This window comes from Ursus americanus, chromosome 4 (genome assembly GCF_024610735.1).
Source record: "Ursus americanus isolate L20-20 chromosome 4, mUrsAme1.1.p, whole genome shotgun sequence".
NCBI lineage: Eukaryota > Metazoa > Chordata > Mammalia > Carnivora > Ursidae > Ursus > Ursus americanus.
In genome coordinates this window covers 59595166-59612957 of record NC_142130.1, presented here as the reverse complement: position 1 = coordinate 59612957, position 17792 = coordinate 59595166, and the positions used below count along the sequence as shown (strand labels likewise).

The window sequence follows — 17792 nt, the reverse complement described above, 5'->3', positions numbered from 1 at the left end:
AACGCCAATGCCACATGTAAAATATTCACTAGACGAACATCCCAATTTACATGTTGCAATTTCACCTTTTTGTCTCTGACTCTCAGCTGGGAAATTGGGAAATTAGAGACAAATAATCTACTGGAATTATCACTAGGTCCTACATGAACTTCAGAGGGAGAAGGCTAATTTGATATTCTAACATTTTTCACATTCACATTATTGATGCCAAAAGTTAGAAGAATAAACATGGCTCTACTTTGACCTTATTAATCAACTGTATACATGATTATGCAACAACATCCAAAATAAAGCTGTCGGGAATAAAATTCTGAAGTTAATGACCTAAAGCTTAGTAAACAAGGAACACTGTTCAACCTAACCATTAGGTGAATATTTATTTTGAGCAAAAGAGCAGCATTTACATTTGAAAAAAACATTATTTCAAGTGATTTTGAGAGTATCTCCTTGCTGGGCACACAACTAGGGCTCAGTTGTTGATTTTAAACATTAGTTATAGTCACATGGTGTATTTTATTTACTTGCAGGTTTTTATTTTGTTTTGTTTTTTAAACGGATGGTAGAGGTGTTTACCAGTGACGCAGCTCCTTAGATCGGGGTAAGCATCAGTGGACTGACGTGCGGCCGTGAACAATCCAGCTCGGAAAGAGCCAAGACAACCTGTAAGTACAGACAAATGTAATCTTTTTAGAGTAGGTACACTTCATCCGAAATCATGGTGGAGGTAGAAATTATCCAAAGTGATAGAATATTTATCTTCCTATGGATTTACAGGATATGGCATTCAAAACGTCATCCCTAAGTGTTTCCATCCACATTTTTGAAAAATTAAAAATTCTATAAGCAAGATTACAATAAATACAGAATCATGAAAAACAGGTTTATGGAAGCTTCTTTTTGGAGAAGAACATTAAAGCAAGAAGTGAAAAAGATCTTAGATTAACAGAAAAATTTATTGGCCAATAAATCTATGCTCTTAACTCTGTAGCAGAGACCTAGGGTTACCCTCAAATCTGTGGACCAGAGTCTAATTTAAAAGTGTCTATAATTAAGTCAATAGATTAAGCTAGTGTTTCTGGTTGCTGCAGGCAACTTCTAATTCTCCCAGTGTTGCACAGAGACTAATAAAATAATATTTGTATAATGCCTCAATATTACAAAGCAGGTTTACTTCATTCATTTTATTTCTCACTATAATTCTCTGAAATTAGATATAGCAATCTGGAAGCAAAAACAGCTGAAATAACAGATAAATACATATACTTTAACTAGGAGACATTTAGTGTCAACATTTCTTAATAGTCTCTGAAGACAACATTATTGTTCATTGCACAGCTAATCACAACTTACTAAAGAAGTGGTATTTAGAGTATCTTTTGCTGAGTAACAACCCCCAAAATTAGAAGCTTAAATAATCCCTCCATTTTGCTCACAATCTGTGGGTCAACTATTAGAAAGGGTTTAGTTGGGCTGTTTGTCTCTGTCGCACATAGAGTCAGCCAGGGTAGCTGAGATTGCAAGATCCGCCTCTCAGATGGCTTCTCACTCATATCGCTGACAGCTCGGGCTCCTGGGCACCTCTCTCCCCACTAGTTATGTCATACTTCAGGGCTTCTCAATGTGGCTGAGTTTCTCTGAGCGTGCTGGTCCTAAAGTGGCACTTCTTTCATGCCAGCTTCCAGGAGGAAGAAAGCAGAAGCTGCCAGGCCAATGAAGAGGCATTCTGTCCCCTCTGCCATAGTCTACTGATCAAGGCAATCCTAGGGTACATCCAAATTCAGAGAGCAAGGAGGCACTGGATGTTTATGATCACTCCATGATGCTGCATAAAAGTTATTGCTTCTAATTTTTTGCTTGTTGAACATTACTCCGTTACAAGTAACCACCATTTTTATAAACCCATGAAAGATACTTAGATTGTCCCCAACTTCCCACCTCTACAAGTTGCACTGCAATGGATATCTCCATGCATGTCTCTTTAGTAATTGCATAAGAAATGGATACCCAGGGGTTTCAGGAATTGTGGGATCATTAGATAGGCAGGTACTTAGTTGCTCTCCAGAGGTGCGTTCCTACCAGAGAGCATACGAATTTCTATACCTTGGCTTTCTAATTTTTGCCATAATAGGCAAATAAGTGATATCTGATAGTTTTTTTTTTTCTAGTGAGATGGAGCATACCTTTATGTCATTTAGAAAATTTTTGTTTCCTCCTCTGAAAACATTCCTTATTAACTATTTTTCTATTGGCAGTTACTTATTGTTCATGTGGGTCTGCAGAAATTTAAACATTTATGAATATCATCTCTCATTCTATTATTTCTTAACTTTACCTTTCATGTCTCTTTTAAGAGAAGTTCTTCATTTTGTTGTAATCAAATGTACCAATTATTGTCCTATAGTTTGTACATTTGCAGTTTTTTTCCATTACATAGATTATGAAGATAATCTACTGTATTATTTCTTTAATTACATGGTTTTACTTTAACATTTTTTGTCTTTCTTTATTCCACCTAGAATACACCATTACATTTGGTGGTACCTAGGAACTCAAATTTATATTTCTGATTAAAGTTAGTCAACCTCCCCCACACTATCTTCTCAACAATCCACACTGATTTGTGGTGTCATCTTTATCAAATATTAGGTTGGCATATAGACACGGGTCTTTCTCTGATCTCTCTAGTTTCATTAGTCTATGTGTTCTGACAGTATCACATTGTTTTCTTTCTATGGCTTTGAATTATTACCATTTGATGAGGTGCTTCCTCCTTTTACATTTTTAAATGTTTATTTAGACATGGGTGGACTTTTATTCCCTGATTTAAATGCTTAAGTGAACTTATTGAATTCCTTTTTCAAAAATCCATCTGGAATTCTAAATAGGATTGCTTTTAATATATAGATTAATTTGGAGATAATTGCTCTCCCTATAGTATCACTCAATCAAGAACATGAAATGTCTTTCCATGATTCCAGTTCATCCTGTATATTCTTTTTTTTTTTTTAAAGATTTTATTTATTTGACACAGAGAAAGACAGCCAGCGAGAGAGGGAACACAAGCAGGGGGAGTGGGAGAGGGAGAAGCAGGCTCCCAGCGGAGGAGCCCGATGTGGGGCTTGATCCCAGAACACCCAGGATCACGTCCTGAGCCAAAGGCAGACGGTTAACGACTGAGCCACCCAGGCACCCCCATCCTGTATATTCTTAATGTGAGTTTTAAATTTTTCTCTAGAGGGGTCTTATGAGATTTGTTGTTACAGCAGAAGGTATCATCTTTTCATTTTCTACTGACTGTGTAAAGAACTACTACTGATTTTTTTATAGGCTAGTCTTAGAGCTATCTAAAAATCTCTTATGTATCTACTATATTGTCTATGGATCCTTTTACTTCTAGATATATCATCATATCAATTATAATTAATGACAGGTATGTATTTTGCCCATGCGCTACATAATTCTTATTTTTCTTTCCTTATTGCATTGGTTGTAACTTCCAGTGCTTATCTTCTTATTCTCAATCATAAAGAGACTACATCTGAAGTTTATCCAGCAAGTACAATGTTTACTGCACATTTTGTGTTTTTTTTCCTTCCTTCCTTTCTTCCTTTTTTCCCCTTCCTCCTTGCCTTTCTCTTTCTCTCTCCCTTTTTCTTTTTTCTTTTCCTTCCCTCCCCTTTTCTTTTTCTTTCTTTCTTTTTCTCTACTGTTGTGTGTATATCATTAGAGTAACCATACTTGGCAATTTTCCCAGAACAGTCCTATTTTGTTCTTTTTTACCTGGCATTTATCTATGGTAGTATTGGTCCTGGACAAAAGTATCAAAATCTGTAAATTATATGGTTATTCTGTATAACCTTAGCCAAGCTCAGAAAGTAATCCTATAATCACAGTTTGCAAAAAGGTTTTATAATTAAATGCTGAACTTTATCAACTGCTTTTTCTGTATGAACTGAGGTAATGATATACTCTTTATGTGGATAATTAAATTGAGAGGTTTTCTGATGTTAAACCATTCTTGAATTTCTGGAATAAACCCTATTTTATTATGATATATTATTTTTAATACACTTTGGATATCATTTTCTTTAGAATTAATTTATAATTGAAAAGGAATTTTATTTTTATTTTCTTGTGTTGTTCTTTTTTTTAATAATAATTTTTTATTATATTATGTTAGTCACCATACAGTACATCCCTAGTTTTTTTTTTTTTTTTTAAAGATTTTATTTATTTATTTGACAGAGATAGAGACAGCCAGTGAGAGAGGGAACACAGCAGGGGAGTGGGAGAGGAAGAAGCAGGCTCACAGCGGAGGAGCCCGATGTGGGACTCGATCCCGGTATGCCGGGATCACGCCCTGAGCCGAAGGCAGACGCTTTAACGACTGCGCTACCCAGGCGCCCCAGTACATCCCTAGTTTTTGATGTAAAGTTCCATGATTCATTACTTGCGTATAACACCCAGTGCACCATGCAATACGTGCCCTCCTTAATACCCATCACCAGCCTATCCCATTCACTACCCCCGAAGCCCTCAGTTTGTTTTCTTGTGTTGTTCTTATCTGAGTTTGGATTCAAGATTACACAAACCTTTCTGAATAAGTTCACAGCATAGAATCTTATTCTCTCTTCCAGGACAATTTTATAAGAGAAAATTTAAGAATTTTTTTTTTAATTTGGAAGAAGTCATTTGTAAAACATCTGGGTCTGGATTTGAGGGGCAACATGGAAGAGGGCTTTGATTGAGGTTTTGCTGGTTTAGTAATTATTTGTAATCAAGTTATCTACTTCTTTTTGTAAAATTATAGTGTTTTGTATTTTTCTGGGAATGTATCCATTTTATCAAGTTTCCAAATATATTGTGGCATAGCTATTTATATTATTTTGTGATTGTATTTTATTTTATGATTATCTTTACTTTACCATTATAAATTCAATCTATGTTGGGTTTATAGTATTTCTTCTTTTTATCCTACACTTTTTGTTTTGGCATTTCCTTTTTCCTTAAGTATTCTTATTAGAGGTCAATCTAACTTACTAACCTTTTCAAAGAATGAGATTTTGTTTTTGTGAATCTTCTCTTTTGTTTTCCTTTTAACTTATTTCTATCCCTATTTTTGTTATTTCCATATGTCTTGCTACGGAGAGTTTGCAGTATTGTACTTTTATAAAGTTTTTTTCTTCATTTGTATGATTAGGTCATTTTTTAAATACTCCAAACTGTCCTCTTACTGCTGCCTCAGCAGTCAGCACCCCACTTTCCACACACACATACTAGGTCAAGCCAGCCTTCAGTTTATCCATGGATTTCTCACATTTCTTGTTGTTTTTCATTTTATTTTGTTATCATTATTGCCTGGAATGCCAATGTTTCTCTTGAGATGATTTTAAGAGAAGGAGTCAGCAGTCTGGGTTAACTCGCCAACTTGGCAAGAACCAAAAACTAAAATTTATTTCTAATGTTTATATTTAGGCTCAGAACTTAGCATTTTCCAAAGAAGTTTCTCTTCCATTAATACAAAAATCCAGTCTATCAGGTGATATTTTAAAGGCCCACATAAATGGTAGGGTTATTCATTCTATTTTCTAAGGAAAGAACAGAACTTAAAAACTTAACTTTTGTATGATGAAACCCACAGTATTTTTTTAAACAAGCTCCATGTTTCCAATGCAGTACATAGGATATGTGGATAAACTGAAGTACTTTCTAACCCCTGAAACTCCAAATCTAAACACTGGCCACTGTGTGAGTATTAGTGATCTAAGTTCTTGGGTGTCCTTATCTCACTATAAGAAGATTCCTGAATAAGCTATGGTAACTAGTAAAGTTATGTTAGTTTGCCAAGGACAGGATCATAAAGGTTTTTTTCTCCCCATTAGGGCCATTGGCCTATAGAACATATACATCAAATGACATAAAAGTTTAAGTTACGTAGAGCATTTCTTTTCTGTTTTCAATAGTGGAATTCATTGCATATGCCTATATGTAAGTAAAGACTAAAATATAAATTGTGCATCAAAAAACAAAACATGATAAAAAGTATAGTTTTGTTTCAAATTACGGATTGGTTAAATAATAATACTTTACATTTGAAGAAAAATGTAAAGTAAAAAAAAAATCTATCTACATACATATACTTATTTGGTGTTCCCAACAGGTCCGAAGTTAGAAAATATAATTATAGTGCACATTTAAATACAGAACCTGAAAAACAAAATAAAGTTGCTTAACCTGACACAGTAGAAATTTTTAGATCTGGGAGTAGAGCCCACATCTTACAGGTTTGTTTTTGGTTTTCTTTTTTTGTTTTTTTGCACTTGGTTATTCTACCATGCTGCCAAATAAGACAAGCAAAGAGAAAAGAAAGTTGAGTAGAGCCAGAAAAGAGGAAGTTGAGAAGGAGAAAAAAGAAAAGTATTTTATCTAAGGAATTTCCCCAAAATATATAATGTTGTATTAAAAAGTTATTTATCTTTATCCAAATGTACTCTGTGATCAAAGGTTATGTACCTCTAGAGTGCTGATGCCTGCAAAAATAGAGCTTTATTACATGGACCTAAGAAACAAGGATTAATACTATATTTTTTAATACAAGCTTTTAATTTTTAATAGCCAAATATCTGAGAAGCTGAAACAGTCTTGACATTCTATGTTTTCTCTACTTTAAATTATGATGATTTATGTCATAAGCTCTGGAGAGCATAGAGATCTTTTCTTTCATTAAAAGGTAATCCATAAGTTCCAGTTATAAAGTAAACAAGTCTTAGGGTATAATGTATAGAATGGTGACTATAGTTAATAATACTGTATTGTATATTTGAAAGTTGCTAAAAAAGTAGATCTTAAAAGTTTTCATACAGAAAAAAAACCTGTAACTACGTGTGGTGATGGATGTTATCTAGACTTACTGGGTGGTCATTTTGCAACGTATACATACATATATTAAATATTATGTTGTATACCTGAAACTAATACAATATTATATGTTAATTATATATCAATATTAAGAAGATAACCCATGACAATTCATATGCTTCTAAAGAATGTCCTGATACTTAAATATATTTTATCATCAGCCGATGGACCTTTATGACAAAGACAAGAGAAGGAAAAAGACAAAACGTCAAAATGCCACATGGTAATTAAAGAACCATTTCAAATTTGTCTACATGTCCTTAAATAAAAGGACAGCAAAACTGCATATAAAATGAACTCTTACTCCCAAGGCTAATTAAATTATATTGGACAGAATAGATGGGTGGAAGATTGGACTTGATCAAATCTAAATTCCCTTCTATTTCTATGATTATATAATTGAGATTCTTCGAACTTACCTAAGTATTTTGGATAAAAATAATCCTAGAAAGAAAGAAAGAAAAGAATATATCTTAGCAAGCTTAAATTTCACTATACAGTTAAAACTTAATTATATAATTTGTTTTATATTAAATATGCAAATATATTCATATAACTATCATTTCCACATTACAACATTTTTGCTACAGTAAAATATGCCAGGAATAGATAACTAATAACATTAAGCCAATAAGACACTTAGCTTAAATCAATATTGAGCAATAAAGTCACTTTACAAAAGCTTCTAATCTGAAAACAGGTTCCACTGAAAATGTTACATGTTATATATGCTCTCTATTTGTAAATCCTTTAATTTTTCCACAATGATCAGATACCCATTTGACACATTTCATGTCATGCTGATTACATATACCACGTTTAAGGTTGAGTAAGAGAGACATAATTTGAAGTGAATTAAAGTGGACATTTATCTTTCAGCATCTTATGTACATGTAATACCTTACTTACAAATTGGTTATGTACCAAAAGTTTGTCTGTAAATCAGTAATTTGGACTAAGGAATGTACTTTTCCAAAGGGAGAAAAATGTTAAAAATGATTTCTCAATGTAAGGTTCTTGGGCTGGTTCCTGAAGCCTTTTTAAGCAATAATATATCTAATGTGTAACATTAACAGCACAAGAACACCTCATGAGAAACCAGTGTTTCTACACAAAAACATACTCAAGTAAGAAATATACCTCATCCAGTACAGAGCCAAAGTCTTCGCTCTTGCCTCCTCCCACATATAAACCCACACAACACTTGTCTACTTGTTTATAATGATGGGATCTCCCACCAAGTAATTCGAACAGTAGCGTTTTCTTCTACAGAACAAAAGCCAGGAAGACAAGCAACAATGAACGGGTTCCAAAGGAGATGGTGTAAGTGTGAAAGGAAGGTATTTGGGACAACGGGGAGGTGAGCAGCAGGGTGGAGACTGGGAGTGTGGACTAGTATATTAGGGACCTGGACAGGGAGAGGCTGGGGTGAATAGAAAATGAGAAGGAGGGGTGCCTGGATGGCCCAGTAGGTTGGGCGTCTGCCTTCAGCTTGGGTCATGGTCTCAGGATCCTAGGTTCAAGCCCCGAGTCAGGCTCCCTGCTCAGCAGGGAATCTGCTTCTCCCACTCTCTCTGCCTCTCCCTCCGCCTCCCCCCCATACTCTCTCTCTCTCTCAAATAAATAAAATCTTTTAAAAAAAGAGAAAATGAGAAGCAGTCACAAATGTTGCTTTTTTTCTTGCCTTTCATTTCTCCCATTTTTTCTTTACTTTCTCTGTCATCTTTGTCTTTTGTATATGAGACCAATGTCAGAAAGCGGAGGGGAAACTCATATAAATGAGTTTCACTTCTCTACTACTTCCCCTCCTCTCCACTATGGTCTTCTACCTCACTCTCCATTTGCCATTCTGAGGCTAAGCTACAAGAACATATCTACAATGTTAGAAATATATACTCAAGTATTTATGGGCAATGTAATAATATGATATCTCAGGGATGCAGGCTTGCCTTAAGTGATGCAGCAAAACAAAACAAAAATTAGATTGGGTGGGGTAGAGAATAGGCAAAACAAGAATGGCTGATCGGTGATAATTGCTGAAGTCTGGGGAGGTATATGGGGTCTTATTATACTGTTTCGACTACTATGGTATGTATTTAAATTTCTATAATAAATAATATTCTATATTATATATATATATCCTACACAATAAGAGTACTAATCTGCTATATAGTGTGAAATAAAATATTTTGTCTTGTCAATTGCCTATCCACAAAAAGCAACAAAACTGGCTCAATCCTGCAGAGTATTAAAAATGATTCTTTGGGTACCTTGGAAAAAATATTCTTTGAACCTCTTAGAGTAGGTAGAGATAAAAGGATTAAAGAGGAACTCTGGAGAATACAAGTTGTTACTGTCTTGGACAAGTTCTCTACAGACAAATGTTCCTGCTCATTACCTCTCATCTAGTCTCATGGTCCCAGGAGCCACGGCTGAGCTAAAGGAGCTACTTTGTATACGTTTTCTCCCTCGTTTCCTTTGGGTTACATAGTTCATCTCAGGAAAAATATCTGATGTTTATCAGGGTCATCTTCATCTCAAGGTCATCTTCATCTAAATATTTAGAGGCACTGTTTATAATCCTGTTTTCCATAGGGCATATTAGAAAACATCCTTCCCTAGGAAAACTAGGAGACTAAAGATAAGGTCTGGGGTCCCATATTTCTGTATGATATTTAGTGGTCTTTATGATTAAATTCTTCAGAGTAACTTGGAAAAATTTTTGCACTAAATATATAAATTCTAACCCCAGGAATTAGTGACCATTTTACGTGGGTTCAGGAAACTTCCCAAGGCTTTATGCAAAAAATTATACTTAGGAAATACGGTACTGTAATGAATTCTTCAGTAAGCATTCACTGAGTACCTATGATGTACCAAGCTCTGGATTAGATAGCCTTGTCTTCTAAAGCCTGGTTAAAAATGCCAGCGGAGAGATTTAATGAAGTATAGTGATAATGCAGTCACACACAACACACATTATACTTGAGATACCTCCTTCTCCACCTACCCAATACTACCAAATTTCAGTTGGGAAAAAAGTGTTTACAAACCATGAAGTCAAGACCACTTGCTGAGAATGAAGTATAATAACTGAATTATAGTTTGGTCAGAGCACACTGCATTGGCAATAGTGTCTTCCTAAGAAGCCCACTTTCCTTTGAAGTTACTTTCTTCTGAAATGCTTCAGTGGTTACATGCAGAAGGCGATATACACAATCATTAACTTTAAAAAGGAACACAAGAGAACACGGACTCAACCTGGAAATGTTCAGTCTTTCATCGTATGTCTAGGTATGCTAACTTACTAGATTTCATAAATTCTTACCGTTTCAGGGTCATTTTCAAAGATCTCCCTGGCTTCTTCTTTATTGCACAATTCTTCAATGCATTCTCTTTCAAGATTACCCTTTTTGGTTTCTTCAAACATAGAATTTGCACGGCGTTTCCTAACCAGGACTTGTGAAGCATGCTGCTTTGACAAAACTGAAGGAAAAAATAAGTTTTTATGAGTAAGCTTTTCATTTCTCCACCTAAAATATGGTATTTTATTAAACAGTGAGAATTAAAATCATTGTCTAACTGTGAACTGCATAACATTTAAAATCAGTATAGGAAAACTGGGAAGAAAAATACGCAGATACATAAATACTTTGATTAACAACTCAAAGAGCAGGTTTGGCGTGCAAGCTACAGCACTTTTATACTGATCTACACGAATAATTCAAGTACATGCATGAGGCCAAACACGGCAGACAATATTCAATCTTTACCTTATTATGACTACACTTGGAAAAAGCAGCATGCTGAAATGACTACATCAAAAGTTACAGCCACACATCTTTAAAGCTAGAGTAATAGTTTTCTCAATTTAAATGGAAAACCGCATGACCTCTGTAAAGATAGAGAAATGTGGGAGTACAATCCAATCAGCTATTTAAAAGATACTTGATGAGCTAAAACATTTGATTTAGTCATACAAAGGAAAAATAAAAATCTTTGGAGAAAGGAAGATCATGTGCAAAGCACAGAATACAGAAGGCAAAGAGAAAACAGTTTAAATAACAGCAACAAACGTAACAAAGTTCAACATCAAGTAACAGACTGGAAGAAAATATTTCATGATATAAAATGGAAAAAAATACATCCAGAATGTATAAACAACTTTTGCAAATTAAAATAATAACAACAAAAATAATAAGCCAATGAATAATAAGAATGTGTGCAAGATTAAATACAAAATAATATAAAGAAAATATAAATAAAACACTATAATCAAAATCATATCAACATCACTAAAGAGGAAAAAAAATGTTCAATAAACATGTGAAAAGATCTTCATTACAAAATTTTTAACTAGGTGTTTGCCCATTAGATTTGCACAAACTTAAAAGACTGATAACATCAAGCAATGGTGAGGATAAGGGGAAACAAGTATTCTTGTATATCAGTGGTAGGAACATATACCGGTAAGCATTATTTTAAGGTAATCTGGTAGTAGCTGAAAATTTAAAGCACACATACTCTTCAATTCAACAATTCTGCTTGTAAGGATGTCCTGCAGATACGCACCTGAGCTGGAAAAGGTGTATAGAATGTTGAAAAACCGTAATATTAAAAAATTAGAAACAATCTAAATAACTCTGAAGAAGGAAATGGAAAAATAAACTATAATACATTTGTACTGTGGAATAATATGCAGTTATCAAAGAGAAGGAAGATACTCCTGTACCAAAGATCTCCAAGATATATTATTAAATTAAAAATGAAAATTGTGGAATGTCATACTATCGCATAACCCTATGTGTATCATCTATACTTGTAGATGTGTAAATAACATGTGGAGAGATACATAGAAAATAGTTTGGAAAGACACTCAAACTACTAATTGCAATTATGTTGGAAAAAAAAAATGGACAGTATGAAGCTTTGGCTTTATTGTTTTAGTATGTAAGCAACATTACGTTTTAATGAAAAATTTTAAAAGCAAAAATAAAATCTACAAATAATTTTTAAATCCTGACTTAAACCACAATAGAACTTTCACTAAGATGAGTAAGTAACATAAATAGATAAATTTGTTTTTCTCTTTTTTACCTTATTACCTGGTGAAAAAGGAACACACAAAAATATGTCAACAGAAAGAAGAAAAAGAAAAGCAAAAGGAGTAATTAATCAAGTCACCACAATTATTAGTTGAATAACGGAACATCTTTCAAGAGTGAAGTTACTAATGCTATTTTATTTCTCCTACTTGCCAAAACAGAAGTTTAAATGTGATGACTAACTAAATACATGGTGTTCGGGTTATATTTTTAACCCTATGTCTTACCATCTTTATCACTATTCGTTAAGATCAAGATTAAATCAAGGCTGTGTGGGTCTAACAGATGCTGTTCTGTGAGCACATTTCCTGTCAAGTGTATTACTCAATAATAAATGGTAGACCTATCCACAATGAAAGAATCTGACGTGGCCAGTTATCTCATTTATTTATAGTAGTTTTAAGGATGCTACTTTATAATAAATATAGCAAAAACTGAACCCTTCTGAACCTTGAAGCAAATATGTTTTCTGGGGAAAACAATAACATCTTTCTCTGAAAAATACAGTGATGCAATAACAAAAAAATCAATGTCAAATGCACTTAGAAAACTGACCATAAACACATCACTCTTTTGCATTTCTTTCTTATGGAATGTTAAGTTTTGGAATTTAGATTTTAATATTGACGTTTAAGAATCTCTCTTCCCCTACATGTTGACCCCACTGCAGGACACAGGCCAGGTTTGGTAACACATACTACATTCGCGTTGTGAAAGGGGAAGTTCTCAAGTGTCCAGAGAGAACCAAGGTGGACATTGAAAGGAATGCTCACATAAGTTTATAGAAGGAGAAGGAAACAAGAAGCCTCCATTATTTTAGAGAAGATGAAATTCACATAAAGAGCATGCAGGATAGTTGCCCTAAGTGCAAATTTAGGACTTAGATCCCGATGTCCGGATCCCAATGTACAGATTACTATCCGCTGCTTCTCAAAAAACAGAGGTTTCATTTTCTCCACTGATTAGAGGAATCTTAAAAAGGAAAACTGTTACACATCTACCCTAAAGGAAAATGAAGTTAACAGTAAAAACCTAATTTTGTCTAAATTTGAATGTTTATGTTTTATTTTACCCAGGTTCAAGCCAATAATGTTTTAAATTGGCATTGTCCTTAATAATTTTCAATGTGTATATTATTCCATTTGATCATCACATAAATAATGTCATAAACCAGAGGACAGAATTATCACTCCCACTTTCCTTTAGTTACTTGAAGAAAATGAAGCTGAAAGAGGTTACATGATTTGGCCCAAGGTCATAGAGTTAGGATGTGCCACTAATGGGACAAGAATTTAAATATACCCATCTTCCTAATCCAGTGCTTTCTTCTCTATATCTGCCACTCAAATGCCAACAACATACTTGATCTTAAAAAAAGAAATTATGTGGTTGTGGCATGGACAAGTTTGATATCTTCAATAAGACATTTACTGTCCTTTAGAAAATAAACCCATCGATTTAACAAGTGTGCTTTCAAAAGAGTCTACTGTTCCTTGTCAAAAAAAAAAAAAAAAGTAAACATGACATCACAGATCCAAATTAAGAACTACAGAACTGTAAGATGGGAAAACTATGTGGGTTAGAAGTGCTTTTACCAGCTGCCTCAGTCTATCTACCCAAATGCATCCACCCTGCCAGACTGCAGGAATGTCTACAAAGTTCCACTATTTATCATAATAGTCATGGCATATAAGCAGATATATGCCGTTTTTACATTATCTCCATTAATACTAATCACAACTGTTCTAAGTAGACAGTAATTTTCCCATTTTATGCATGAACAAACTAGAACTCAGGGAAGTTGAGTTAAGCTTACCAAGTTCACACAGCTGAGAACAGAAGCCTGCCTCCAAAACCTGTTTTCCCTTCGCATTACTACACTGTCTCTAATCACTTGTTTCACTTCTTTGGGTTAAGAAGTTTTTCAAGGATCTCTGTTAAAACCCAGGTATGTTACTTGAAAAGTGTTACCTTCAGATTCATATTTTTAGATATAATGTTTAGTTATGAGTCTTTCAAGTTAGAAGAATGACTGAACTATTTACATTTTTAACTTACCTAAGTCCTCCCTCTTCAAAACAGTGACCATAGCACGTTGAACAATTACGTCAATAACATAACCACTGTTCAAACATTAACTGGAATTCCTTTTTGAAACCGTCTTAACAACCTTCATATGTTCCCTCTGGTATTTTCTGTGGGGGCAAATCTTTGTTTTTCGAGCCTAAGATTTGATTGTCTTATCCTCAAAAAAGTTACTTATTGCTACTGGTACTTCATAAAAGCACCTGGAATAAAGATAGTGGGGTTAGCACTGCCTCTGACCAGAGGAGAATTTCCCAGCGTCAATTCAGTTCCACTTGGTCAACAGGAGGTCCTTTCCTGAGGCCCCTCTTCTCTCACTGAAGTGTTCAAACTTGCAACCCTCTGTTCAGGAGGGTGGTTAGGACCATGGATCTGCAGGTTGCCCAATACTGATCAGTCAGACGAGAGTGAGGTTGCAGATGAAAGAGATCCAAGCTTTAGGATAATCCATCCTCTGAATCTTTTCCATTCTGCTTTCTTGTCCTTTGCCAACATGGTTCTCACATTCCTTCTTCCAAAGCTCATCTCTTTTTTAGTTCTGCTTTCTGTCTCTCCTCTTCCCAGGCCCTACTTGTCTGGCATCCCAAGAATGAAGAACTACCCCTCAAAAATGTGTCTGAGAAGAAAATCTCTGGCTAGCATTTGTGTTGGCAGACTGCTTGAATCTTTGTTTCTGCTTCAGTGTGGGAGGAGGCAGGGGGAAATTGTTTTCAACGTACAAATAGAACAACTAGATAATACTTTGAGATGTAATCGTGCTTCATGCGTGTCAACTGCTGAAATGGCATGTTTTCTTTAGTCAAAGCCTGAGGAAAAATAGAACTGCATGTAATATAGAAACACTGTTAATTAAAAAACATATGTCCAGATATTACCAACTGTATTTAAAACAATCACATAGTAATCAGATGTAAGATCTTTTGTTTTTTTTCATAAAGATTTCTACTACAGAAGATTTCTAACTGAGGAGGGATGTTTAAAAATGTGAAGATTGCAAGGACCATGAAAACCAAAAGACAGATTTTTAATTAGGCATTTGTCAGCCTATATAATTATTACCAATTTTTGGAGAAGGCTTTGGGAAGAAATGCCATGTCTGGATGCATGCTACAATTCGATCTTTTCTAAGTTAATTTTTTATTTTTTTATTTTTATTTATTTTTTTTTAAGATTTTATTTATTTATTTGACAGAGATAGAGACAGCCAGCGAGAGAGGGAATACAAGCAGGGGGAGTGGGAGAGGAAGAAGCAGGCTCCCAGTGGAGGAGCCTGATGTGGGGCTCGATCCCATAACGCCGGGATCACACCCTGAGCTGAAGGCAGACGCTTAACCGCTGTGCCACCCAGGTGCCCCTCTAAGTTAATTTTTTAAAGAGAATTATTACACTTGCTTTCCTCTAAAGTTCTTATTTTTGTTTATATTGAGGACTAGGCTGCTGAGCAACTGATTCTTCTCATATTATTATGTTAAAGGTTGTGTTAGAAGAAGTATTCTCTAAAGGTAAGCTGTGTGTGCAACCATTCTTCAAGAGGACTAAGCAATACTTTAAAAGAATAAAAAATCATAAGGAATAGATCTGGATAAGAATTTAAATCTGGGGAAGAAAAAGAGGAAATAATCTGAGTTATATGTTGTATCTATAAAGGTGAGTCCTAAAACATCTGGATTAAAAGAGATGAAGGTTGGCATTTATTTAGAAGGAGAAACTGCCATTGGTGCCATTAAAAAAAAAAAAAAGTGACTCTCAAGACCCATTCTGTCTGAGTAGGCAAACAATGCCCGAACTGTTTAGCCACAACAGGAGCGACAGGGACCTCTCCTTACTCGGAGGTTTAATTATAACTTTAATTTACAGCGCCTGGTCTAGAAAGAAAAGAATAAATCAAACACTCTGCCATTGTTTCCTCAAGGTTAAAACCTTTGATTGTAGCCAGAGACAGAGAAAGTGGTACATATCCGTTATTCCTCCCAAAACAACAAATACTTCTACCCAAAAGACAGAACAGGCAGCTTATTATTACCGCCCCCCCCCCAAAAACACCAAACAAACCCCAAAACACAACATTAATCATTTATTTCACTTGATTTGTCTGCTCTTGGTGAGGGATAAATTACAGTACTTGCTTTGAAGGGACTCAGAGTTCAGATTTGGGCAAGGTATGGAGAGGGATTTCATGGCCCTGTCTCCTCAAGGTAACTACACTGCAAACTGGCCGTCCTTCCTGAGGCTCCAGCAAGAGGCCTGCTTTGGGACGTGCAGAAGATCTTCCACGCAGTCAGCTTTCCCTGTCTTTTTCATCTCCGACACACTCGGACACCAGAACAGCATCTGCTCTTGACGTCATGTACCAAGAGGTTACAGCGCAGGAAAAGTTGTGTTTTTGTTCTATTTGACCCATTTGTTAGGATAGCATCAATTAATACTATTAGTTCACTGGCCTGTGCCTGTGTTTATGTTTGGAAAAGCAACAGGCAAACTGTTCCTGGACATTTTTAAAGGCAACAGTGAAAGAGTTGGCCTAATTCTGCACTATCCTACTTCCGTCAGTATCTCCCAGATATGAAGCAAGGCTTAGAAAGACTCAATATGCATCCCCTTTGACGCTAAAGGTACATTTTTTTTTAAGTGCTGATGTGGAAATGAGATTTTTTGGAATACTGGTATAGTACTGAGTAGATGTTTATAATTCAATTTCTAAATTTCCACCAGAACGTCAGAATTACTTGTTGACTTTCTAAAAGGCTATAAGACACAGTCTAAATAACAATGGAATAAAATAATTTATTAAGGAGAAGGGAGAAAATGATTGGGATAAGGACTTGGGGAAGAACAAGAAATAAGGAAAGGCACATTTAATATACAGAAACCCACTTAAAAAAAAATGACCACAAAATAAAAAAACCTACTTCGCCCCTTACACAGTTACAAACAAACAAACCAACAAACAACTTGTGTCCTACTTGACAAGGCATATGGACTAAATGTTTGGCGTTATGGTCTGAATGTTTCTGTCCACTTCCCCGAATTTCTATGTTCAAGTGGAAATCCCCAATGTGGCTGTATTTGGAAAAGGGCCTTCTAAGGAAATAATTAAGGTTAAATAAGGTCATGAGGGTGGGGCCCCAAACCTATAGAATTAGTGTCCTTATAAGAGATGAGACATTAGCGAGCTCTATCCTTGCAAGCATACAGACCCTGAGAAAGGCCATGTGAGAACATAGTAAGAAAGCAAGGTCTACAAGCCATGAAGGGAGCCCTCACTAGAAATTAAACTGGTCAGAACTTTGATTTTCCAGCCTCCAGAACTGTGAGAAAATAAATTTCTCTTGTTTAAGCTATGTCGTCTGTGGTATTTTGTCAGAGCAGTCTGAGCGGACTAATACATAAGGCAAGGAGGTTAATGACTATTTCTAGCTGTTCTTCAAAGTTAAGGGATGAGCGGAAAAATAGAATGGACTACTTCTCTCCCACCCCAAAAAGGTCACCCCCATTTTTTTCCTATTGCATTGACAAAGATTTAAAAAGAAGTTAATGTTCAATATTGGCAAAGATGAGAGCAAGTAGGCACTCTTAAATCTACTCTTAAAAGCAAATTTCCAGAGAGAAATCTAACAATATGTATTCAAAATCTTTAGCGATTCTATTTCTAGGAAATTAATCTGAGGAAATGAACAGGATATA

The 17792-nt window shown here is 35.1% G+C and overlaps 1 protein-coding gene across 1 annotated transcript in view; it reads right to left on the bottom strand.

Moving 5' to 3' along the window:
* The window catches only part of PROS1 (protein S), a 66425-nt gene that overhangs the window by 37201 nt on the left and 11432 nt on the right, over nt 1-17792 (bottom strand). The window contains exons 2-4 of the mRNA XM_045785403.2: nt 10247-10404; nt 7338-7362; nt 574-660 (exon numbers count right to left, since the gene is read on the bottom strand). Of these exons, the coding sequence (XP_045641359.1) occupies nt 574-660; nt 7338-7362; nt 10247-10404 (270 nt within the window). The remainder of the gene's footprint in view (nt 1-573; nt 661-7337; nt 7363-10246; nt 10405-17792) is intronic.